The 25,580-nt window shown below is 40.9% G+C and overlaps 1 protein-coding gene across 1 annotated transcript in view; it reads right to left on the bottom strand.

The window, feature by feature from the left end:
- Positions 1–25,580, bottom strand: part of LOC132383331 (CUB and sushi domain-containing protein 1-like) — a 474,994-nt gene that overhangs the window by 422,507 nt on the left and 26,907 nt on the right. The window contains exons 5-8 of the mRNA XM_059954233.1: positions 23,564–23,752; positions 22,252–22,368; positions 8,797–9,012; positions 2,878–3,066 (exon numbers count right to left, since the gene is read on the bottom strand). Of these exons, the coding sequence (XP_059810216.1) occupies positions 2,878–3,066; positions 8,797–9,012; positions 22,252–22,368; positions 23,564–23,752 (711 nt within the window). The remainder of the gene's footprint in view (positions 1–2,877; positions 3,067–8,796; positions 9,013–22,251; positions 22,369–23,563; positions 23,753–25,580) is intronic.

Here is a 25,580-nt window from a genome sequence, read left to right as displayed (position 1 = left end):
TCATTGTGGGTTTCTTCCAATATGAAGCTTCAAGCTTGGGTAACCAACACTGATTTGTTAGATTAATGTGAATCAGTTTATTCATTTGTCAGTGATCCTTCCCATAGCCTCATTAATATTTCCTTTATCTCTCTCCTTGACAGATCATATTGTTCAATCTTATTATTTATTATTTTTTATTTCCACTTGCCTTTGTTTATTGCTTCCCTTGATGCTATTGCAATTACTTTCAATGGGAATAAACTTAAGCCTCAAATTCTACTTCCAACATTATCCTTTTCCATTCATCTTGTTGAAAATCAACGTCTCCTGTATAATCCAAACTGAAAATCTGAAACATCTTATCTATTCTGAACATCAAAGCCATTAAAGCACCAGAGGAGACAATTTGATCCATCTAGTCTATGGTGTATCTTGGTAGAATAATCACATCCAGTCCTGATGAAAGGAATCACCCTGACGTTTTGACTACTTACTTATTTCTAGGGATCTTGGCTGACCTGTGAAGTTCCTCCAGCAATTTGTGTGTGTGTTGATCTGCAGAATCTTTTGTGTTTACTGTTTTCCACTTCCTTTTTCTCCATAGCCTTGCAAGCTATTCTTTCTTATTGGCTATTCAAATTCCTTTTGATAACATTAGTTATTTCTATTACCCCTTCAGGCAGTACATTTCTGAACAGAACAATCTGGGCACAAAAATTTGCTTTCATCCCCCTTGCATTTCTTAATTAAAATTGGGAACTGGTGTCTCCTGGTCCTTGAACCATCAAGCTATCAAAGTATTCTGACAGCTGCTCTCAATGCAACATTTCTAAAGCAGATGTAATCTCCCTCACACCTCTTAAACTTTGAACATATCTTCTAACCTTTTTGCTAAATCTGCTCATCCCTGCAAATATATTGGTAAAGTTATTTTTTCACATTTTTGTCCAATCTGTGACAAAAGGCTATGTCAGAGCAAAGGTTTCCAACTTTTTTAATGCTACCACTCTCCCACCATTAACCGAGGGGTCCTTGGACCTTGGGTTGGAACCCTTATGTTAGAGGTTTTAATTTTCCCTCATTTTGGTTGGGCATCCTTTGCAAGCACTATCCAACAATTTTAAAATACTTGTGAACCAATGACTTATTATAATGGAGATTAAATGGATCTCAACAATTCATATTGTACTTCAGTAAAACTGATCTAGGTCTTGCTTGCTGAATGATTGCAGCACTTCTTTTCATTGTTTTTTTCAGCTCCTGAAATATTTTGATTACTGTTGCACATGTCCATTTATTTTTCCTTCTCTCACTCTTAATTCACCCTATATTTTTGCTTTAGTGTTCTCCAGTTAAAATTGACCATAATTCTTAACTCAGTCCTCAAAATCGTCAATTGGGTCTTAATGAGTTTCTTTTATCCAAATTTAATTACTAACCAGAGAGTCAGCGGGATTGCTATTTATGGCAATAAACATTCATTACAATCTCACAGCTTCCATTTTGATGATTATTTTGCTCTCACTATCATCCCAAATAAAAACTACACAAAGATTAGCTTCAAATCGGAATACGCAAAGATGAAACTAACCTCAAATTATTTTAACTCTTTCCACAATCTTTCTCCCTCATTTTCATATCTTTCTAAGCAATGCAATCCTAGCTTGAGACAAAGCAGATAAATGATGCTGAACACATGAACATGCTCTATTTTAGCACTGCTTATTTATTTATTTTTTAAATATGTATTTCCATTGTAACTTACAGTAACTTTTTTTATGCATTGCACTGGACTGCTGCCAAAAATACAAGCTTCATGATCATAATCCCTAGTTCCGATTCTAACAATAGTAAGCATTGGCATCAAAAGCTAAATCTGTTCACAAAATGTGAATGTCAGCACTAACACCAGCATTTACTACTATCGCTAATTCCCCTAGAACTAAGGAGACATGTCGGGGTCAACCATAGTAATCTGCTTTCAGTGACAGTTCAGACCAGATGAGGGGAGAAGATTTCCTTCCCTGAAGGGCAATAGTGAACCAAATGAGTTTGTGCAACATGTTTCACGACTTGTTACCAAAACCTTTTTTTCCAACTCGACTTTTGTTTAATTACTTGAACTTAAATTCCCCAGCAGACATGGTTGATTCAATCTCATGTTCTTGGAGCAACATTCAACAATTCTAGCTGCTTGGCTTAATTATGAGGCCACTGTGTTCATGAACTGCCATTTGGATTATTTTCCACTTTTAGTCACAATAATTTGATAACTACCATTCATTTGATGTCTCTTCCTCAACTCTACCAGCTCCTTCACAGCCAGAAATGGATGGCAAGCCCAGACAAACGTGAGGGAGTTAGGGGCTAACAACTGTGTTCTAGTAATCTATGTTCATGGTGCAACAAGATATCACCATTAGGGTCAATTTCAGTAATCAGTTGTAGAATAAAGAGCCACATATTATAATCAATTGCACAGGCTATTAATTTAACTTATAACAAATTTTAACTTCCCTTCCTCTGAAAGGCAAATTGGCCAACATCCATTATGTCAAGTCTTTGCACAGCTCATAACCCACGTAGAAGTGGGGTGGCACGGTAGCGTAGTAGTTAGCACAACACCTTACCATACAGGAGACCCCGGTTCAATTCCCACCGCTGCCTGTAAGGAGCTTGTACTTTCTCCCTGTACTCCTCCAGGTACTCCACAGTCCAAAGGTGTACCGAATGGTAGGTTAATTGATCATTGTAAATTGTCCCGTGATTAGGCTCAGATTAAATTGGGGGATTACAGGATGCCGTGGCACGAAGTGCTATAAAGGTCTATTCCGCACTGTATATCACTAAAAAATAGTTCCAACCCAAGTGAAATGAAAGCACACGACCACCTACCAACACACCTTGGAAGAGGCGAACTCCAGACACGCCGTCTACCTCCAAGGCAGGTAATCCGAGATACGCCTTCCAGTCTGTATCCTGGGAAGCAGGAGAAAGCAAGAGTATCTCCAACACCAAACCGAAGACCGCTTCTGCTGCTGAAAGGTGGGATACCAGGATCATCGCAAGGCTCCAAATCATGTTCTAGATAAAACAGAGCATAGTGATTGTGTTAAGGAAGAGCAAGAATGCTGGTCTTATAGCGCATGAAAGAGAGTGAGCAAAGTAAAACATTGGTTGGCACAATATCACAGCTGGCATAGATACTATCGCATAGCACCAGAGCAAACCCAGCTCTGGGTACTATCTGCATGAAATTTACTGTTTCTCTTTGACCATATTCCTTCATCAGAAAACCATAAGATATAGGAGCTTAATTAGGCCATTCAGCCCATTGAGTCTGCTCTGCCATTCCATCATGGCTGTTCCCGAATCCCACTCAACCCCATATACCTGCCTTCTCACCATAACCTTTGAAGCCCTGACCGATCAGGAAACTATCAGCTCTCGCTTTATGTGTACTCACGGTCTCTGCCTCCGCAGCTGTCTGTGGCAGAGCATTCCACAGATCCACTAGCTGAAAAACTTCACCCCGTGGACATATAGGTTAGGCAGCAATTTTACTGCTGTAAACTGCCAAGTACGTAGTGTTGGGTTCTGGGAGAGAGTTGGTGAGAATTGGGAAGAATAAAAGTGGGATTGATGTCGGACAGTGAGTGGCAGGGTGGAGCTATATCTCTATCAAAGGATGTGTAAGATGTTCCTTCCCTGTGCTAGTCTGCAGGTCACCCTTGGGCAAGGTGTAAGCACCTGCTTAGCCCTGTGTAGCCATGGGATCAGGTGGTGGATGGACATATGATCAGAATCAGGTTTATTATCACCGGCATGTGACGTGAAATTTGTTAACTTAGCAGCAGTAATTCAATGCAAAACATAATTTAGCAGAGAGAGAAAAAAAACCCATAATAAACAAACAAGTAAATCAATTATGTATATTGAATAGATTTAAAAATGTGCAAAAAAAAAACAGAAATACTGTAAATTTTAAAAAGTGAGGTAGTGTCCAAGGGTTCAATCTCCATTTAGGAATCAGATGGCAGAGGGGAAGAAGCTGTTCCTGAATCACTGAGTGTGTGCCTTCAGGCTTCTGTACCTCCTACCTGATGGTAACAGTGAGAAAGGGGCATGCCCTGGGTGCTGGCGGTCCTTAATAATAGATGCTGACTTTCTGAGACACCACTCCCTGAAGATGTCCTGGGTACTTTGTAGCTAGCACCCAAGATGGAGCTGACTCAATTTACAACCTTCTGCAGCTTCTTTCAGTCCCGTGCAGTAGCAGCTCCCCACCCCCCCATACTAAACTGTGATGCAGCCTGTCAGAATGCTCTCCATGGTACAACTATAGAAGTTTTTGAGTGTGTTAGTTAAAATGCCAAATCTCTTCAAACTCCTAATAAAGTATAGCTGTTGTCTTGCCTTCTTTATTACTACATGGATATGTTGGGACCAGGATAGATCCTCAGCGATCTCGACTCCCAGAGACTTGAAGCTGCTCACTCTCTCTACTTCTGATCCTTCTATGAGGATTGGTATGTGTTCCTTCGTCTTACCCTTCTGGTTTATATCATAAGTCCTGGTTATGCGACCAGTGATCCCAGGCAGACAACCTTTGAAGAGCTGATCATGGCTGGGGTCACCCATCTTGTAAAGACACTGCCCAGAAGAAAGCGATGGCAAACCACTTCTGACTCTATTGCTAATGGCGAATGCTCATTAATAAACTAGAAATGGGAACAATAATGGGAGGTTATACATGGGTAAGTGTTATCCTTTAATTTTAACATCAAGTTATTCTAGGGAAGAAAGAAAAAAACAGAGTTCAACATGTTTGATCAGAGATTAAGGGAGCTGAGGTTTTACTCTTTGGAGAGAAGGAGGATGAGAGGAGACATGATAGAGGTGTACAAGATATTAAGAGGAATAGACAAAGTGGACAGCCAGCGCCTCTTCCCCAGGGCAAAACTGCTCAGTACAAGAGGACATGGCTTTAAGGTAAGGGGAGGGAAGTTCAAGGGGGATCTTAGAGGAAGGTTTTTCACTCAGAGAGTGGTTGGTGTGTGGAATGCACTGCCTGAGTCAGTGGTGGAGGCAGATACACTAGTGAAATTTAAGAGACTACTAGACAGGTATGTGGAGGAATTTAAGGTGGGGGTTATATGGGAGGCAGGGTTTGAGGATCGGCACAGCATTGTGGGCTGAAGGACCTGTAATGTGCTCTACTATTCTATGTTCTATGTTTACAAAAGAAAGCTGACATTAACAGGAAATTCTCATCTTATCTTTCCACTTTTAGTATTTGCATTCAGGATCTTCAAAGAATACTGCATGAAATGAGTATCAGTTGAACCCTTTGGCAAAGGGCCCACAAAATCAGCTTGAAAGAGTACAGAGAAAATTTACAAGGCTGTTCCTGGAACAGAAGGACTTGAGTTACAAGGAAAGGATGAGTAATTCTGGACATTTTGTTTTAACCTGATGCACAGGACACGGAGGGAAATCTGATAGAGGTATACAAAATTAAATGAGAGGTTTAAATAGGATAGGGTTTAGAAAATGCAAGCAAACTTTTTGCACTGAGGTGGGAGAAGACTAGAACTAAAGGTCATAGGCTAAGGGTCAAAGGTAAAACTTTAAGGGGAACCTGAGGGGAGGAGCTTCTTCACTCAGAGGGCAGTGCAAGTGTGAAATGAGCTGCCAGCAGAAGTGGTGGGTGTGGGTTAGACTGTAATATAGAAGAGAAGTTTGGGTAAATACATGAGTGAGTGAGGTACGGTTCAGGTGCGGATGATGGGACCAGACAGATTAACAGATCAGCATGGACTAGGTGGGCCAAAATGTCTGGTTCTATGTTATAGTGTTCTATGGATCGCTAACCCTAAAACAGAGCTGCATAACTTAGTCCAGATTAGCAATCTGTCACAGGGACGTGACAGTGGAACGAACCCAAGTGCTGAACACGGGCACAGAGGCTGAGTCTGGAGGTATTACGGTAGTAGCGAGTGTGGAATTGGTGCCAAGGGAGTCTTTACCCAGAGTCTTGGTCTTAATGGAGAATTCAGGAATGATGCTAGATTTAGAACTCATAGTCCTAAGAATCATGGAACAAGGTTACTCATACACGAGTCAACCAAACAAACTGGCAGCTCCTTTTTGTGGTCATGGGGTTCTTATACTGCACTTGCTGATGGAAAGCAGGTGTTTGTAGTTAGTGGAACCTGAGAACAATTGGAACTAACCGAGATGATTGAGGCCCAATTCCTGATGAAAATAACCAGGTGGGCGATTGCCAGAAAGGACCATGACACAATCTTACTCTGAAGACTGAATGCTTAAAATGTTCAGAGAAACAGGGCAGGAGTAACAGCACATTCTGGAGCAAGTTTGAAAGTTCTTCTGACATTGGTTTTGAAAACATTTTTGAAAAGCCAGAGAGAGCTTTGTTCTGTGGCTGGGCACAGATCTGACTGCAATGATGTTTTAAAAGAAAGGCTCCTGAAGGGTTCTTGAAAATAGATATCTCCAAAATTTGTTCACTTATAATTAAAATAATGCACAGAAATGTTGTCATAAATGCAGAAAATGTATGTAGATATTCTCACTTATATCATGTTCCTAATGAGTGCTGCAATTTAAGAATCCCTAAAAATATCACAAAACTACCAAGTTAATGTTAAAAACTGTTGCATTTGTTTTTTCATCTTGATCACTGCATTCATATGGGGACTGCAAGTTTCCTGTTGCTAGCTGTCTACAGAGATTACAGATAGTGTCACCCTCCTATTTCTCATATTTTTTTTATGACATGAAAGGAAGCCATCTACTCATTGAGTCTATAGCAGCACACACAGCATTCTCAAGTAGTTTCATGATCCCACTCATTTCCCCTGCAGTCTGTTTTCTTTTATATACCCATCAACTTTCCCACTTCTTTTGCAACCCATCTGCCCCAAGGGCAATCTATAATGGGCAACTAACCAACCTACTGGCACATCTTTGGGAAGCGGGAAGAGAGTGCAGCATAGAAGGGATGCCCGACTGGTCTCAGGGAGAGTGAGCAAAATGCACACCGAGCGTATCCAATGGCAGAACCAAATCCCATTTACCACAGCTGTGTCAAAACAATTTCTGCTATTGCACCACTCATCTGCAGTGATGGAAAGCAAATCCTGCTCCTAAAGAACTTTCTCCACAGCAGAAAGAGTACTACAGCTTTAAAAGCCTTCAGCAGAAGAGAAGTGAAACACAGAGAAGGGGTCATACATTTTTATCAAGAGTGGTGACACACCCATGATCAAGCTTATAAACTGAGTGGCTCCTCCTGACACCAAGCATAATTGCATTGTTCAAGCATGATACAGCTATTCTTCAATGAACAGCAGAGCTCTAACAATAATGTTGTCAATGTGTAAGAGCCACCATGTATCTGTTCTCCATCTGCATTGTATTCTGTGTAGTGTATTTACTACGGTAACTAATCACGTAACGGGAATGTTACATATTCTTGCTTATTTCATTGCATTTTGTAGCTTGGGGCAAGTGGAGGTTACATCTTCTGCTGATTGCTGAGATAATGCTTAATAATGTTTGCTAATTGTAATAAAGGATCAAATAAAGGGCTTGACTTTTGGAGCAATCATTGGAGATATGGGTGCATCACGCAAGTGTAACAGTCCATACAGTCACAGGCTAGTGGCAATTGTCTTGTTTTGATTTTGGATTAGTTTTGCCGCTACACAGTGTATACAGCAATGAAAGCTCAGGAATTCAGGTGCAGACAGGAACACAATGATATCCATTTGGAAAACTACAACTCACATGCTTCACTTGGATTTACAGGCATAGCTTGCTATTCTTTCAATTTCTGTCAGTAAGACATTGAAGGCCATGTGAGAAGAAGATTCTATCATTTGTACAAATGGAACTAGAAAAAACGTTAGCTGTGTTGAGGTGAATCGTACCATGAAATAATCTGTCGAGTTTCCTGAGGAGCAGGACTTACAATGTTCTTATATATTTTTCATGTACCTTTCGTACGTCAGAGGAATGATACCTATCATATTAATTTTTTCCATAATTTGCACATTCAAAATAAATGCAAACAGTTTCAATTTATAGGTATGAGTCCAACAAGTAGTGGGATTCAATAAACAGGCACTGCCTGAACTTCTGAAAAAACTAGTATGCCTGCTATGGAAACACCAATGCCCTTCAATGGGAAATCCTACAATTAGTAGTGCATACAGCCCAGTCCATTACGGATAAAGTCCTTCCCACCTTTGAGCACATCTACTTGGAGTGCAGTCACAGGAAAACAGCATTTGTCACAAAGGACTGACAGCTTCCAGTCATGCTCTCTTCTTGATACTGCCATGAAAACAAGGTACAGGAACCTCACCCCCAGGTTCAGGAACAGTTATTCCCTCTCAGCCATCAGGCTCTTGAACCAGAGTGGAAAACTTCACTCAGCTTCACTTGGCCCATCACTGAACTGTTCTCACAACCGATGGACTCACTTTCAAGGACTCTTCTTCTCATTTCCTCAATATTTATTGCTTATTTATTATTTTTTTCTTTTGTATCTGCACAGTTTGTTGTCTTTTGCACATTGGTTGTTCGCCTGTCCTGTTGGGTGCAGTCTTTCATTTATTCTATTGTGTTTCTTAGGTTTACTGTGTATGCCCACAAGAAAACAAGTCCCATGGTTGTCAATGGTGACATATACGTACTTTGATAATAAATTACTTTGAACTTTGCATTGGTTTGTCCCAGCAAACTTCAACGTATTCACATGAAGGAAAGAAAAGTACATTGTACCTGTAAAGGTTATGTTGAACCCCTCGTACGACATGGAGAAATCTGAAATGAATCGGATCTGTGTTGTGTAATTCCCAAAGAGTCCAGCACTGACTGACGTTGGCAGGTTAGATCCCGAGATTCTTTTCAAAGGTTGGGCAAAACTTCCATTCTCAGTGATCAGCAAATAATCATGTGGACTCTCCAAGTGAAATGTATGGAATGTGAACTGGATTCCTGGAAACATATTTCCCAGTTAAAAGCAAAGGTCATGTTAGGCATTTAATTCACATAAAATATTGAACAAAATATGCAGTGGCAAACACTGATAGACTGGTAGTCAAATATAAGATCAGATTTGAATATTAAAATGCTTACTTTCCACCAAATCCTACAGAAGTATGAATGAAAATGGCTAATAAATCTTCACACAATGGAGATCAGAACCCATGTGACAAACAGTCAGCCATTTTAGAATTTGGTTCTCAGTCACAGTGTATTAAAAAAGGGAGTTTAATTCTAACAATTACGATGAATACTGATAATACATTGGTTGACTGAAATTTACCAGAGCATTTGTTGCAGAATATTAAAGGTGAACTGATTATAAGGCTACATCATCAGGTAGAAGGGATCATAGAACCCGAAATTCATGAGAAAATCCTTAAAATTACTCTCAATCTCATAGTCTGTGCATTTAGTCTGTTTTGAAGCAATTTCTTTGATCTTTTGCAACTGGCAGATATCGATTACTCCTTCACATCACTGATGTACAATGCCTTTTAGTTGCACTGAAGGTGTAATGATTAACACATCGTCTGTCAAATTATGATAGCCAATTAATATGAAATAATGCCGACAGAAGATGAGAATAATGAGAATTGCTTTTCAATGTTCAAAGCTGAATTAGTAGATAATAATGAGTGTGAGAAATATTAAACATGTGAATATATTTGATACACTCATATATAGTTATAATGCTGAAGTTTACTGATGTATGAATCCTGTATTATCACACACAGTGCAGCACCATCCAGGATGATTAATAAGCCATTCAAAGAATTTTTAAATGTTAACCAAGCACACTCCTTTGGGTGTTATCAATGGCGGCAGGCAGCTTCCTTTCTAAAATAATCACAGCCTCAAACTGTTTCAGACGGGTTGACGTTCAAAAATAACAGAGATTCTCACAAACACGAGAAGGCTGATGGTCAAAATGACACCCAAATGGTGACAATGATCCTGTCCATAACAAAATGCAGATCTCTTTCCTGACTCTTTTCTCAACTGCCAGGCAATTAAAGTCATAACTTAGAATCCATTTTCCTCAACTGATAAACAGTTCAATGAATAAACAACTTAATCAAAGTAAATTATGCAGCACAGCTCAGAAAGCAGAAGTGAATAAGGATTGTGGACTTTGGGTTCATGCTTTCTAAGCATCATCTAATCAGGGGACCTTTACAAGTTATCTGTACTATGAAAAAATGATCACATTCCTGAATGCTTGCGATATTGGATGAGGCCGCTGATATATTTCAGGCTCTTGCAAATATTTTTAATTATTTCTCATTGTGTGCTGGTACAAAGGACATTCATCTTATTTATTAATTTAATTCATTCCCGACAGTGGATGAGTGATGAAGTCCTGATATGCAGCCAACACATCAATAAGCTACAATTGCATTTTAGTTAATAGGGTCAGTTCTATCCCTGTTTGCATTACACTATAAATGAACTTGTGGAGAATATTTCAATGCCAGTTTACTGGATCATATTTTAAAATAATTTGTCCTAGATTGGCATCTTTTATCTAGCAGAGTGTAAAGGATGGAACAGCCAGGCCTTAGTATACGGCCATATTGTCATAGGTTTATAGGCAATTCAACACAGAAACAGGCTCTTCAGTTTATCATGTTATCATATAGCTGACCATTGTACCTATCTATAATCATCCCACTTACCTTCAATTCATTCATAGCATTCCAAGTCTTAACATTTCTAATGCTTGGCTAGAAACTTCCAAAATGCTGTGAAAGTACCTACCTCAGCACATTCTAGATTCCACCCACTCTCGTGTGGAAAAAATTCACTCAGACTCCCTCGAATCCTTCTAACTTTCATCTTCTAGCCTTTGCTTTAGGCATACTCACCAAGGAAAAAATCTTACCCCCTCATGATTTTGGATAATTGTACTAGTCACGCTTCAATCTCTTTCACTCCAGGAAAACAACCGCAACCTTACACAATGGGGTTGTAGCTCAGTGGAAAATTGCACGCTTTGCATGTAAGAAGTCCTGGGTTCGATCCCTGGCATTTCTGTGCTGGTGAGCTTGAATATTTCACTGGGTATATTTAGTGTAGTTTGATAGGTTCTTGATTCATAAAGGCTTTCTGGGAGAATGCAGGAGGAACGGATTGAAAGGGCAGTGATCGAATGGCAGTGTAGACTGGATGAGCTGACTGGCCTAATTATGCTCCTTCATTGGCTTTGTGTGACGCTGTTACAGCTTGGGATGATTCAGAGTTCTGTAAGTAGTTTGTACATCCTCCCTGTGGACTGTATGGGTTTTCCCTGGGTGCTCCGGTTTCCTCCTACAAAGGGTAGGTTAAATGATCTCTATAAATTATCCCTGGATTAGGTCAGGGTTAACCGGGTTTGTCAGTGGTTGCTGGAGTAGTGTGGCTGGAAAGGCTGGAAGGCCTATTCCGCGCAGAATGTCACTAAATAAAACGTCTAATTACCCCTTATAACTGACATACCCAAAACTAGCCAACATCCTTTGAATCTGCTCTGTATCCCTTCAAATGCAATCGCATCGATCTTCCTCAGCCCTTTCCCAAAGATACTTCTGTAACACCTAAATGCCAGAACTGAATGCAACTTACTTTAAAATATTTATCCAGTTGCTAAAGTGCAATATAAAATGAAGTAAGTCACTTTAAGATGCAAGATTTGGGCAAGTTTTGTTTTAAAGATGATCGGGAACTATCTAAAGATAATCTAATGTACAGAGTCATTTAATTCTTTGGAAGTCATTTAAAAGTACTTGCTTTATTTCAAAGCTTTGCATATAAGTTGGAAAATAAACATGATTTCCCCACAGCAGAGAATTGTATCTCCACATATTTGGATGTTATTGATATCCTAGAGATTTACCAGAACTGGAGGCTGTTGAAGCAAATTGTTTCTGTCTGTAAAATGTTTTGAATTATAATAAATGTACATGCAAAATATACAATGAGTTGTTTATGGAGCCCGTAACTGTTACTCTGCTGTCCTTGATTTCCTCATTAACTAGATTGTCAATCAGAAAAGAAGCTATGCTTCAATCAGGGATTACTTGGCAATAACAGTTATTTTTGCCATTTTTCTTAGCTGATGTGTCAAAATAATAAACATAATCGTTAGCAGATCGTTGAAGCGCTTAATTTTTAATGTATTCTGTATGGTGTACATCTCTATACACCTGTTAAATAGAAGTAATTTCACTGACTGCGGTCAAGGGTGGCATAAGCAATGTACTTTTTAGACTATCCAATCTTCTTTAAATAATATGTATTGCTGGTGGCAAGGTGGAGATATGTCTGTACCAAAGGAAGTATAAGGCACTCCTTCCCTCTGCTAGCCTGCAGGTCACCCTTGGGCAAGGTGTAGCATCGGCTTAACCTCCTGATTAGGGTCAAGCGAAGTGATGGAAGCAAGTGGTGGATGGTTGTACAAGCAGCTGGTGCATATCAAAAGTCCTGGTTATCCGACCATCGATGCCAGGCGAACATCGAGAGTATTGATAATGGCTAGGTTCACCCACCTTTGTAAAGACAATGCTAAGAAAAAGGCAATGGCAAACCACTTCTGTAGAAAAATTATGCCAAGAACTATCATGGTCATGGAAAGACCATGATCACCTATGTCATATGATATGGCACATAATGAATGAACAAACAAATGTGGATTGGCCAACAAAACTCACCACCACAGCACAAGGTGTGAGAAGTTGAGTCCAGAAGAATAGATATGGTCAATTCATTGGCATACCTATCAGAGTGGTGATTAATACCGACTCCATGTCACCAGGGAGTATGTTGCTGGAGTGAATAGTAATCCTTACTATATAGTCTCAGAGAAGTAGACTCCGTCTGAAGGCTGTAAACAATTACCTAGAGGAACAAAGGTCAATGCATGGCTCTGCCACTTAACTGTAAGTTGTTTGACTAGTTTTGGTTATCTTTACCCGAACAGTTAACAGATCTATCAAGGAGAAGCAGAGCAGTGAAGAAAATGCCACACTGTTACAAATTCATTCATTCATTGTTCATGTGCCATGCTGTGTGTCGTGGGCGCCCCTGATCTTGACCATGAATGCTTTTGGCAAATTTTTCTACAGAAGTGGTTTGCCATTGCCTTCTTCTGGGCAGTGTCTTTACAAACCGGGTGTCCCCAGCCATAATCAATATTCTACAGAGATTATCTTCCTGGTGTCAGTGGTTGTATAACCAGGACTTTTGATAACTATTAAAAAGGCAGCCTTAAAGATTGAATGTAAGAAAGCCAGTACCTCTGCCAAGAAATCTGTAAATAGGGGCCAGTCCCATGCGACAGTAAGACTGCATGACTGATCTCTTATCCCCAGGACTACAGACCAGTACCATAATGATATCAGGTAGAGTATATCCAGAAATACAAAGATAGCATATAGATAAAATCACCTGTCTTCATGTCAGCGCAGCTAAAATAGCATACCTATATTAAAGATTGGAAAATGGTGCAGGGGGGTTTGGTCAGTGCAGCGCTCGTTCCTACCATTCAGTAGGAGAAGGACGATGAGCATGTTGATAGGAAGATTAAGCACAGAGAGGAGTCTCACGAACAAAAAGCTAAACATCCTGTTCTTTTGGAAAGGAGCTGGATCGATACCAGACTGTGAATGAGACAAGAGATTATGAGGACATACCGTCAGTTAATCAAAGAGTTCACAAGACACAAATGGTTCCAGCAATGAGAGAACCGTGTCTATAGAGAATAGCTGGCAAAGGGTTCAGATAGAAAAGATGTGAGACGGATAAAATGCAGGACCTTTTCCTGACCCTTGGGGATCAGAATGAAACAAGCAGCATGTTAGCTCAAAAGAGATCAATAGCAGCCTATGCTGTGAATAGTCTAATGAAGCAAAGACATTATGGTGACAAATAGTCCCTTTGCAGTTGTGTTTTATCATGCTTTTATCTTCTCTCAGCTGACTTATGATTCACAGGGAAGGTGCTTGCAATGGACACCAAATAATCAAAAAGTTAATATTGCTACAACACACACAAAATGCTGGTGGACACAGTAGGCCAGGCAGCATCTATAGGGAGAAGTGTTGTCGATGTTTCGGGCCGAGACCCTTCGTCAGGACTAACTGAAAGGAAAGATAATAAGAGATTTGAAAGTAGGAGGGGGAGGAGAAATGCGAAATGATAGGAGAAGACCGGAGGGGGTGGGGTGACGCTGAGAGCCGGATAGGTGATTGGCAAAAGGGATACAGAGCTGGAGAAGGGAAAGGATCATGGGACGGGAGGCCTAGGGAGAAAGAAAGGTGGAGGGGAGCACCAGAGGGAGATGGAGAACAGGCAGCGTGATGGGCAGAGAGAGAAAAAGAAAACTAAATATGTCAGGGATGTGGTAAGAAGGGGAGGGGCATTAACGGAAGTTAGAGAAGTCAATGTTCATGCCATCAGGTTGGAGGCTATCCAGCCGGTATATAAGGTGTTGTTTCTCCAACCTGAGTGTGGCTTCATCTTGACAGTAGAGGAGGCCATGGATAGACATATCAGAATGGGAATGGGACGTGGAATTAAAATGTGTGGCCACTGGGAGATCCTGCTTTCTCTGGTGGACAGAGTGTAGGTGTTCAGCAAAACGGTCTCCCAGTCTGCGTCGGGTCTCACCAATATATAAAAGGCCACACCGGGAGCACCGGGCGCAGTATACCACACCAGCCGACTCACAGGTGAAGTGTCGCCTCACCTGGAAGGACTGTCTGGGGCCCTGAATGGTGGTGAGGGAGGAAGTGTAAGGGCAGGTGTAGCACTTGTTCTGCTTGCAAGGATAAGTGCCTGGAGGGAGATCGGTGGGAAGGGATGGGGGGAATGAATGAACAAGGGAGTCGCGTAGGGAGCGATCCCTGTGGAAAGCATAAAGGGGGGGGGGAGGTAAAGGATCTTCCCATCGATCTCCCTCCAAGCACTTATTCTTGCAAGCGGAACAAGTGTTACACCTGCCCTTACACCTCCTCCTTCACCACCATTCAGGGCCCCAGACAGTCCTTCCAGGTGAGGCAACACTTCACCTGTGAGTCGGCTGGTGTGGTATACTGCGTCCGGTGCTCCCGGTGTGGCCTTTTATATATTGGTGAGACCCAATGCAGACTGGGAGACCGTTTTGCTGAACACCTACACTCTGTCCGCCAGAGAAAACAGGATCTTCCAGTGCCCACACATTTTAATTCCACGTCCCATTCCCATTCTGATATGTCTATCCATGGTCTCCTCTACTGTCAAGATGAAGCCACATTCAGGTTGGAGGAACTACATCTTATATACCGGCTGGATAGCCTCCAACCTGATGGCATGAAGATTGACTTCTCTAACTTCCGTTAATGCCCCTCCTCTTCTTACCCCATCCCCAATATATTTAGATTTTCCCCCTCCTTTTTTTTCTCTCTCTCTGCCCATCACTCTGCCAGGTCTCCATCTCCCTCTGGTGCTCCCCTCCCCCTTTCTTTCTCCCTAGGCCTCTCGTCCCAAGATCCTTTCCCTTCTCCAGCTCTGTATCCCTTTTGCCAATCACCTGTCTGGCTCTCAGCTTCACCCCACCCCCTCCGGTCTTCTCCTATCATTTCGCATTTTCCCCTCCCCCTCCTACTTGCAAATCTCTTACTATCTTTCCTTTCAGTTAATCCTGATGAAGGGTCTCGGGCCGAGATGTTGACAGCGCTTCTCCCGATAGATGCTACCTGGCCTGCTGCGTTCCACCAGCATTTTGTGTGTGTTGCTTGAATTTCCAGCATCTGCAGATTTCCTCGTGCTTGCAAGTTAATATTGTTATTTGGTTCACAAAAAACTAATTGTGCTATTTTGGGAAAATGTAAATTAGACTATTAGTCTGTAATAATACGGCAGCTAAATCATTGGAATTAATTAGCTTTGTATTTTTAGTGCCTGTGCTAACCTGTAATTATTTGCACTGTAAATCAGGAATCAATAATTAACCTTTTTCTGGAATGTAACCCCTGGACACTGATATATTATTTACAGAGTGATACAGCTTGGGACAGGTTCATTGATCTACTAAACCTGCCCTGAACATCATAGAGTCATAGAACACTATAGCACAGAAATAGGCCTTTGACCCATCTAGTCCTTGCCAAAGTACTAAGCTGTCTAGACCCATCATCCTGCAGCCAGATCATAGCTCTCCATTCACCTCCCATCCATGTACCTGTCCAAACTTCTCTTAAATGTTGAAATTGAGCCCAAATCCACCATTTCCACTGGCAGCTCATTCCACCAACACCATGCTCTAAGTGAAGTTCCCCCTCATGTTCCCTTTAAACTTTTCATCTTTCACCTTTAACCTATGACCTGTGGCTCTAATCTCAACTAACCTCATTGGAAAAGGCCTGCTTGCATTTACCCCATTTACACCCCTCATAATTTTGTATACATCTCTCAACTCTCCCCTCGTTCTCCTACACTGCAGGGAATAAAGCCCTAGCCCATTCAACCTTTCCCTATAACTCAAATCCTGCCAACAATCTTGGAAATTTTCTCCATTCTCTTTTACACAAATCATCCACATCATCATCATCACCATTATGTGTTGTGCAGTCTTTAGGCTGAGAAGTTCTAATAAACTCTGCAAAACTTTTGCTTGTCCGTTGCTTGATGTAACTCATGCACTGTCGACTGCGATGTTCTCTTCATTAGTTTTTCCTGTCACTGCAAGATGTTTGAGCTTCTCTTTCCTCAATACATGCCCCAGAAACTCCTGATTCTCTGCTTATATCCATCAATTCCTCCCAATTCTACCACCAGCCATGTTGCACACAGGTGAACTGCTACTTAATGTACACTGGGCAGAGTCGGCAGAATTCCTGGCAGAGGTCAGCATCCCAGCATGGGTCCATGTCAGAGCAGAGGGTACCGTGACCAGTGGACAAGCGCTAAGGAAAAAGATGAGCACATCTTTGTGAAGTGGGAAGAAACTAATACATTCATAGGACAAGCAAGCAAACCCCAAACAGAGAACGCCAGAGATCATGATTGATCCCTATGATGAGGGTTTATACTGACTGTATATCTACATAATCCAGGCTCTGTACTGAAAGCTGGAGGCCCATCCTGGAATTGGGGGACTGACTATGTGATAGGGTGGGATGGAGGAACAGGGGCTTGTTTTGTTCCTTTATTGATTGTTGTGTTCCGTGTTACTCTGCTGAGCGTTGTGGTCATGCTAAGGAGACGCCAGAATGTGAGGCAACATTTGCGGGCTGCCTTCAGAGCATCCCTAGGCTGTGTTGGCTGTTAACACAAATGGCACATTTCACTGTGTGTTTCAATGTAAATGTGACCAATAAGTCTAAATCTGAATCGAGTTGCTGAAGATATGAGGCAGCAACTCAATTAGTTGCTTTACTCTGCAATTCGATTGTGAGACCAGGAAAATAAACTACAGAGATCATTTGATTTTAATTGAACCACGGTAAAGTATTGTGCTAACTGCTCTGCTGCTATGATGCACCCTGAAGCAGCCTTTGAAAGTTTACAATTGTGCACCTCTGACAGGATGCAAACCCAGTATCGACGGACCAGGCAGCTCCTTCCCTTTGAACCAAAGCTATTACTTTGATGGAATATCTTTAATTCCACCAGTATTCACAAGAGGAAATTTGAAGCAGATCACAAATGTTAGTGGAAGCCAGAGCCGAATTATTATTAAATCAGGAGAAGATTCTGCAAAAGAGTGACAGATTGTAAATTATCCCAGGAAGAGGTGGGTGTAAAGAGTATCTGGAGAGTCTTTATGGAGATACAGTATAAAAGAAAGTTAGTTACTGGGAAATAAGTGGGGCAATTACATTGACAGGATTACTTGGAGAGCTGGTGTAGATCTGCAGGGTTGAATGTCCTCCAATGTCAGAACGAAATATGAATATGAAGCATATCATCTTTGTATCAAAAGCAACACACTCAGAATGCTGGAGGAACTCGGCAAGTCAGGCAGCGTCTATTGAAAATAATAAACAGTCAATGTTTTGGGCTGAGACTCTTCTTCAGAACTGAGAGAGAAGGAGAAAGTTTTAATGTGACTACAATTGCATTTTACCCTTGGGCAATGCAAATAATTCCATTGCTAGTCACTGGATCTTTCCCCTCACTAAAATGAACCAAGTTTGACAAGATCAGTCAATTCACTTCCTCTATTTCCTTATTTCAAGGATGATCATTTGCTTGGCAAGTTTTTAGAAGTGTTGACCCAAGAGACAGAACAGGTATCAAGTATCAGTTATGATCCAATTAAATGTGGAATAGGTTCAAAGAATTGAAAAGATTCTACAACTGATGCTATATATTTTTGGTTCTGTGCTGACCTTTAATGCCTAACTAATGAAAATGCACAGTATAAACTCAGTGGCTGATTTATTAATACCTGCTGTACCTAATAAAGAGGCCACTGAGATTACATTTGAGGTCTGCCGTTTCAAGGTTTGACATGTTCTGCATTCAGAGATGCTGTTCAGCATACCACTACTGCAACACATAGTTGCTTGAGTTACTGTCATCTTCCTGTCAGCTTGAACAAATCTGGCCTTTCTCCTCTGACCTCTCTCATTAACAAGGTGCTTTTGCCCACAGAACTGCCACTCACTGGATGCAATTCTAAAGACTGTTGTGTATGGAAATCCCAAGAGATCAAGAGTTTCTGAGATATTCAAAACACCCCTTCTGGCACCAACAATCATTCCACTGTCAATGACACTAAGACCACATTTCTTCCTGATTCTGATGTTTGGTCTAAACAACTGGACCTCTTGACATTCTTTTATACATTGAGTTGCTGCCACATGATTGGCTAATTAGATATGTGTATTAATGAGCAGGTGTATGGGTGTATCTAATAAAGTGGCCATTGAGTACAATTTTAGTCACATTGACGTATTTCCCTCTTTGTAGAAACTAGATTCTGATGTGGTACCATTAGTGGATCAGTCTGCGGTGTTCATCTTAAGGTGTTGTAGCTTCTTTCTGGGACATTTCTGAGACATTTGACTCTTATGCACAAATTCCCGGGCAGCACAAGGGAGCTTTATAACGTATTCATTTAACAACAAAATAAATTCTTAATTATATGCTTTGCTCACCCAGAGGCATTATGAGAAGTGATTGTGCTGTAATAGCTGTTGCTGAGCATCAGGGACTCTTAAGAAGAAGGCAGCACTCTGTAAAATGGGCCTTTGAGCATGTACATGTGATATTCTTTATGACAGCTGGCACAGATGGTAACATTGATAGAACTTCTGTTTTTATCTCTAGGTGCAGAACAATAGACCTCAATGTCAATAAATCTGAATGGTCCAGTGACCCCAGCAGTCAAGTGTTAGATTCTCATTCAAAGGGCTTAAGTTTAAATCTCAGATAAGAACACATTATTCAACCAAGCTCTACCAGTTGGATCAGGATTGCAGTTTGAATCTGCACGATGATTTACGTGAGTGATGCATGGGTTTTGCATTGCCAGCAGCAATTCAATCATGACTAAGAGCATCAGGTTAATTTTTAATGGTCCTTTCTAAACTACCTAAATTTACTGTTTTATTGACAACTGATTTGCCTGTGCAATATAAGAAGGCAGCTTAAAGTGATTAAGGGTGTGCACCAGCGTGAAAAGACATTCCTGTATGCCTGATGTGTACAGAATTGTGAAAAAGAGCAAGCAGATTCTCTATGGTGCCTTGCAGTATTTATCCTCATGTTTAAGAAAGATTACATGGTTGTTAAGCAATATTAATTTGAAGAACTTGACTGTGTTGAAAAATCTTGGCATTGTCTGTCTGAGCCCATCTCGCCTGCCTGCATTTGACCCAACTCCCTCTCTTCTCGCTCCCACCATTGGGCAAGAGATGCAAGAGTCTTGGGTCTCATGCCTCCTGGTTCAGGAACAGTTGTTGCCCTAACGTAAGCGGCCTCCTGGACCAGCGTGGATGGTTACCTTCGCCTCAGCACTGAACTGACCATACAGCCTCCAGCACCACACGGTCAGACAGCATCTTTGGAAAGGAGTGAACAGTCGATGTTTTGGGCCGAGACCCTTCTTCAGGACTGAGAAGGAAGATGGAAGATACCTGAATTAAAAGAAGGGAAGGAGGCTAGCAGGAAGACGATATATGAAGCCAAGTGGGTGGGAAAGGTCAAGGGCTGGAGAATAAAGAATCTAATAGGAGAGGAGAGTGCACAATTGATGCACCATCAATAACTCACACTGAGACGTAAGGCGAGATATTGGCTTTTATTGACTGGAATAAGGAACCAGGAGTGAGTGTCCATCATACTATGTCCTGGAGACTGAGGCCGAGCGTCAGGCCTCAGATCACCTTTATACAGGGGCCTGTGGGAGGAGCCACAGGAGCATTCAGCAGGGGGCGTGTCCAGACAGGCACATAGTTCACCACAACAATAGATGAAAAGGAAGGAGGAGGGTACCCAGAGGAAAGTAATAGGCAGCCTGAAGACTCAATTTCAGGAACTCTGTTTTTGTTTTGTATGTTTTTTCATGGATTCAATTGTATTTCTTTATTTTACTGAGAGTGCCTTGAAGAAAACGAATCTCGAGGTTGTATATGGCATACACACTTCGCAATAAATTTACTTTGAACTTTTGAACTTGTTTCCTGCATTAGAGCAGTGATTTTAAAGGAACATCATTGGCTGCGAAGGGCTTTGAGACAGAAGCAAACTAATTTAAGTAGTCTCCTTGTCAATTAACATATTCATGAAGAGCAACTCTAAAATGTAAAAAACATCCTTTCCCTAAGGCTGAAGTTCTGATGCAAATGGAGAGGATTTAAAAATAGGATCAAGTCAAGAAATTCTCCACTGCAAACCAATGTAACTGAATATTATTGATTGCTAAAATGTACTGCGAACCTCACAGGACTTGTTCTTGCACTCTATCAGAGCAGGATCTAAGGCCACATTTACTTTGCAGATATGCACTTGACAGCATTCATGGGAAAAGTAAAGAAATCAACTACAGCTCCGTCAGAGGAACAAATGTATACATTAATTTAATCTCTAATAGCATTTGAAATTTCCACCCTATGAAAAAGAATCTCTCTCTCTCTCTCTCTCTCTCTGTCCCATCTATGCATACTTGGCCTACTTGGAGCGGTGGAGGATGAGAGATAATCTGAGGAGAGGTGTATGAGAGGCATTCTTGATTCCCTCTCTCACCTCATCTCCCTACCTGTCCATCACCTCCCACTGATGCTCCTCCCTATCTCCTTTCTTCCCTGGTCTTCTACCCCCTCTTATTAGATATCCCCTCATCCAACCCTTTATCTCTTTCACTGATAAAACTTACAAGTTTTTACTCTATATTTTCTTCTTGCATTTGACTTCCTAAAGTGTAACATCTCATAGTTCTATGGATTAAACTCCATCTGCTATCTCTCTTCCCACATTTCTCACTGCTCTCTATCCCGGTGAACCCTTTGATAACCTTCTTCACTATCCACAACTCCACCAATTCCCCTGTCATCTGCAGATATACCACTTAGCCCACCTACATTTCCGTCCATTTAGAACTGAGGTCGCAGCACTGATTCTTGATGAACCCTATTGAGCAATCCCTACTGCTCAACATCGGGGTCGTCAGGAAATGGTCGCTGCCTTCCCTGCTGACTCATTGGGCCCATGGTTCTCACAGTTCTTCCGACTAGCTGGGTTTCAGATTCCTATGCTCCTCTTTGCTCAGCAGGACTGCTGTTTCTATGGCTATTTCACGTTAATCGGGCCCTGCTATCCACACTCCCACCAAGCCCCATTTCCCAAATCACCTCACGCTCCCTTTCAACTTACTTGATTTGCTGGAAAATAAAAATTTCATACTGTGTGACGAATCGATAAAAAGACATGTGTCCAATGCCCTGGTAAATCTGCTAGTCTAGTAACATCAAAGTCTCAGGTGTGGTGGTTTTTTAGCATACTTTACTACCTTATAGACTGTTTCGTAACGACCAGACTCCATAATAATATTGTCAATAATCATTCTGATAAAATAAAACAGCAAAGATATTGAAACAAAGTTATCATTTAAAATGAAGTAACAACAATGGTCATTTCTAGTATCCTGCAGAATGATGCTTTTAAAAATGGACAAAGGTCTCAACACCCTAACATTTTTCTGAGGAAACTTAAGTGTATAAATGTTACCTTTGCCATGTGATGTCTCTATTGTCCAGGTACAATTCAGAGAATTCCTATAAAAATCGGGAAAGCCAGGAGACAGGATGGTTCCACTTGGTCCACGAATGTAGCCTCCACACAAAGCTAAACCATACAGAGAAACACAGAGTTCACAGAGCTCCTTAATTAACAACTTACTTCTTCGCAGATGCTTTGAACTATGGAAATGATATCCAGCAGGCTATGCTTTAATGCATTTATACAATAACTTCAGTGGACTAATTTGTCAGTTTAAAACTGATCAGATCTTCAATTATGTGCAAATTAACACTTGTGATGGGAAAGGTTTTTCTGAGAGAAAGGCTTGTTGGTGGATCAAACCTAAGTTATTGCTACTTTGGGTATAAAGACATAAAGTGAGTAAAATGACTGAGCCAATGAGCATAAATTATTTGTTCAATAACAAACATTCAAAACATACTTAATATTTTTGACATTACCAGCTCACCCGCTCTTCTGTTCATAGTTAATCTTCATATATTATTTAAAAGGCTCTTTTCAGAACTTTGTGGTAATAAAACTAATAGAAGAATCAATGCAGTCACTGATGAATAATTTATGAAGAGTGCTTAGTTTGAATGGAACCGATTTCAATGTAACAATCTCAATAGTGCACAGAACAAAGTTATGCAATCCCCCCCCCCCCCCACTCGCTAGGAAAGCTACTTCACTAAAACCAAAAATGAATGCAATGTCTCTGATAATGCCAGAGTCATAAATAACTCCCAGAGGATGCACCAGAGATGTGGAAAATGTCTTTCAAAGAAAGTCCTCTCCTTACTTTGGGATAAGTCTGCATATCAGTTGAAAAAAATACAGAACATAAGTTCTAAATGACATTGCGGCATGTTCACTTTACATATTTTTGGTTACACTATACGATAGAACTTTTAACTAGAAAATACAAAGTTTGTTTTTTAGAGTCACCTGAATTCCGATATTCACACCTTCCATTCTCTACCCCACCCACTCTTTACCCCCTCTCAAACTTATGTCCCCAGGTGACTACAGATCTCATCCAATACGTAGAAGGAGGAGTGTTACCTGCAAATATTTGACCAGCCAAAAAAGATCAAGTAGTGATGTTCACGCCATCAACTTCATGACTTTTTTTGTAGATGGTGAGATTTACAGCTCAAGAACTCTCTCCTCAGTTCACTTCCTTTTCTTTTCCAAAGCAACCAGCCAAAAATGACAATGAGACCCTGCCCTGTCTGGAAGCGTTTGCTGCGATCTGAACCCACATTGTCCACTACAGCTCTAAAAATTGAAGGAATACCTTCGCAGCTGGGTAAAGCACGACTCCATTGGTAATTGGGTTCACAAACAAGGGCTTCGTCATCACTTAGGGTATACCCTGGGTCGCAGCCAAAGGTCACAGAAGATCCAATATAAAATCTATTTCCATAGCGCAGGCCATTTACGGGAATTCCAGGATCCAAACAAGAATCAGATTGCAGTTTAACACCTGAAAATGTAATGATTGGAGGAGGTATAATATAAGCAAACTGTCCAATTAATTTGATGTTTCTATCATTAAAAGTGGTTTTATTATCAACAAACACAATTGTTGAATTAAACTATTTAAAGATTATTTCAATAAGAAGGACATCAAACTATTGACTAACAACATTCAATTCTGATCACCTCATTATGCAGGTATATCAGGATGCTGCCAGGTTAGGAGAACATATGCATGATTTGTTCTCTTTTACGTGCATCAGGGGTTTGACATTTCTCTTTGAACAGATTTTATGGTTTTCTCTGTTTCATGGCTGTCTGTGGGAAGATGAATCTTAGGGTTGTATCCTGCATACATACACTACTTCAATAATAAATATTCTTTAAATCTTCGCTTTTTTAAATTTAAAAAAAAAATAGATTTCTTTATTAAAACACAATTTTTGATCCAAAAATTGGTCTTCCCTGATCGTTCAGGCAAAATTGTGCAGGAGATGGCTTCTGCACTGCGACATTACATTTTGTACATTAAACAAAATTGTTGTTTCTTACTAATGGATGGAAGTTGCTGCCTAGAATTTGCAGAACAACCATTATCAAAGGATGAGTCAGAATTTACATGTTGCTGGCAAATACTGGATTTTACAGTTTGGTGGAAAGCTTAGGTTACACTTCTTATCACCAAGATTATCCTGCCCAATAGTCTTTTCCTCGGGCCAAGCTCCAGACATTGGGAATCACGGACCTGATTAGAACCAGTGTTAAGGTGGTGAGTAGTGGCATCAGTGCCCTATATTTGGTTTGAAGCAGGATCAAGCACAGGAAGGTTGGCACTCAGTGTTTCCTGGGGTTTAGGAGTAACGGGCAAAGAAACAAAATCTGTTGCTTCTCAGATTGGATACAGAATTAGGATTAGAATTACCTCGGGTCTGGACAAGAAGTTAACAAATTTCACGGCATATGGCAGCAATATTAAACCTGACTCTGATTCCGAAGTTGAGATGTGGGGCCCAGGACCATTGACCGGGCTTGTTGCAGGCTAGGACTGGATTAATGAAGGGGACAGCTGGTTGATTATGATTTGGAAACAGGATAAAGGTAAGTGATTATTAATCAACATCACTCCCAGCCTGGCACTGCATTGGGAGGGCCAAAATGACACGTGTATCATCCACCACGGGTGCCCTCAGTACATTCCCTTTTCCTTGACAGGGAGCATTGCATGAGGAAAAACATCATCTTGTGCCTGACAGGTTTTACAATAGTGTTAGAATGGTAACCGTGATTGATACCTGGAAACTATTATGCACCCAGTCAAATTTTCATAGTGACTAGGAAACAGCGATTAGCATCCTTATTTCAAAGAGAACAAGTACAGAATTCACAACACTGAAAGATGTGTTTTGGGCTTGAAGTGAATTGTTTCATTAATATGAGTCATTTAAAAAATGTATGTTGAATCCAGGATTGAAATTGGCTTCTCAAACATTGTGGGATTGTCGTGATAGCAAAGGGAATCCGAATGATTGATATGAGGTTATGAAATCTGCTTCTGTCCATTATATTTTTGTTTTACTGAAGCAGTTCCTCTGAAGGATAGGCAGAGATCAAATGACGCTCATCTCTTGTCATGCTGCATATGAAGTTCACTACAGATACCAGGTAACAAAGGAGACAGCTGCAGAGACACCATGACAGGGAAGTTGATTCATGTCTCAGGTAGCAGCTTAAATGAACAAAAGTGATTTGACAGTGAGCAAGGAGGGTTCACTGAGGCAAGAAGCTGCCATTCGTTCTCTCTTGTATATTATAACTGGTGGAATAGTGGGGAGAGA

This window comes from Hypanus sabinus, chromosome 30 (genome assembly GCF_030144855.1).
Source record: "Hypanus sabinus isolate sHypSab1 chromosome 30, sHypSab1.hap1, whole genome shotgun sequence".
NCBI classification, from domain to species: domain Eukaryota; kingdom Metazoa; phylum Chordata; class Chondrichthyes; order Myliobatiformes; family Dasyatidae; genus Hypanus; species Hypanus sabinus.
The sequence above is the reverse complement of the archived record's forward strand: the minus strand, read 5'-3'. Positions and strand labels throughout refer to the sequence as shown.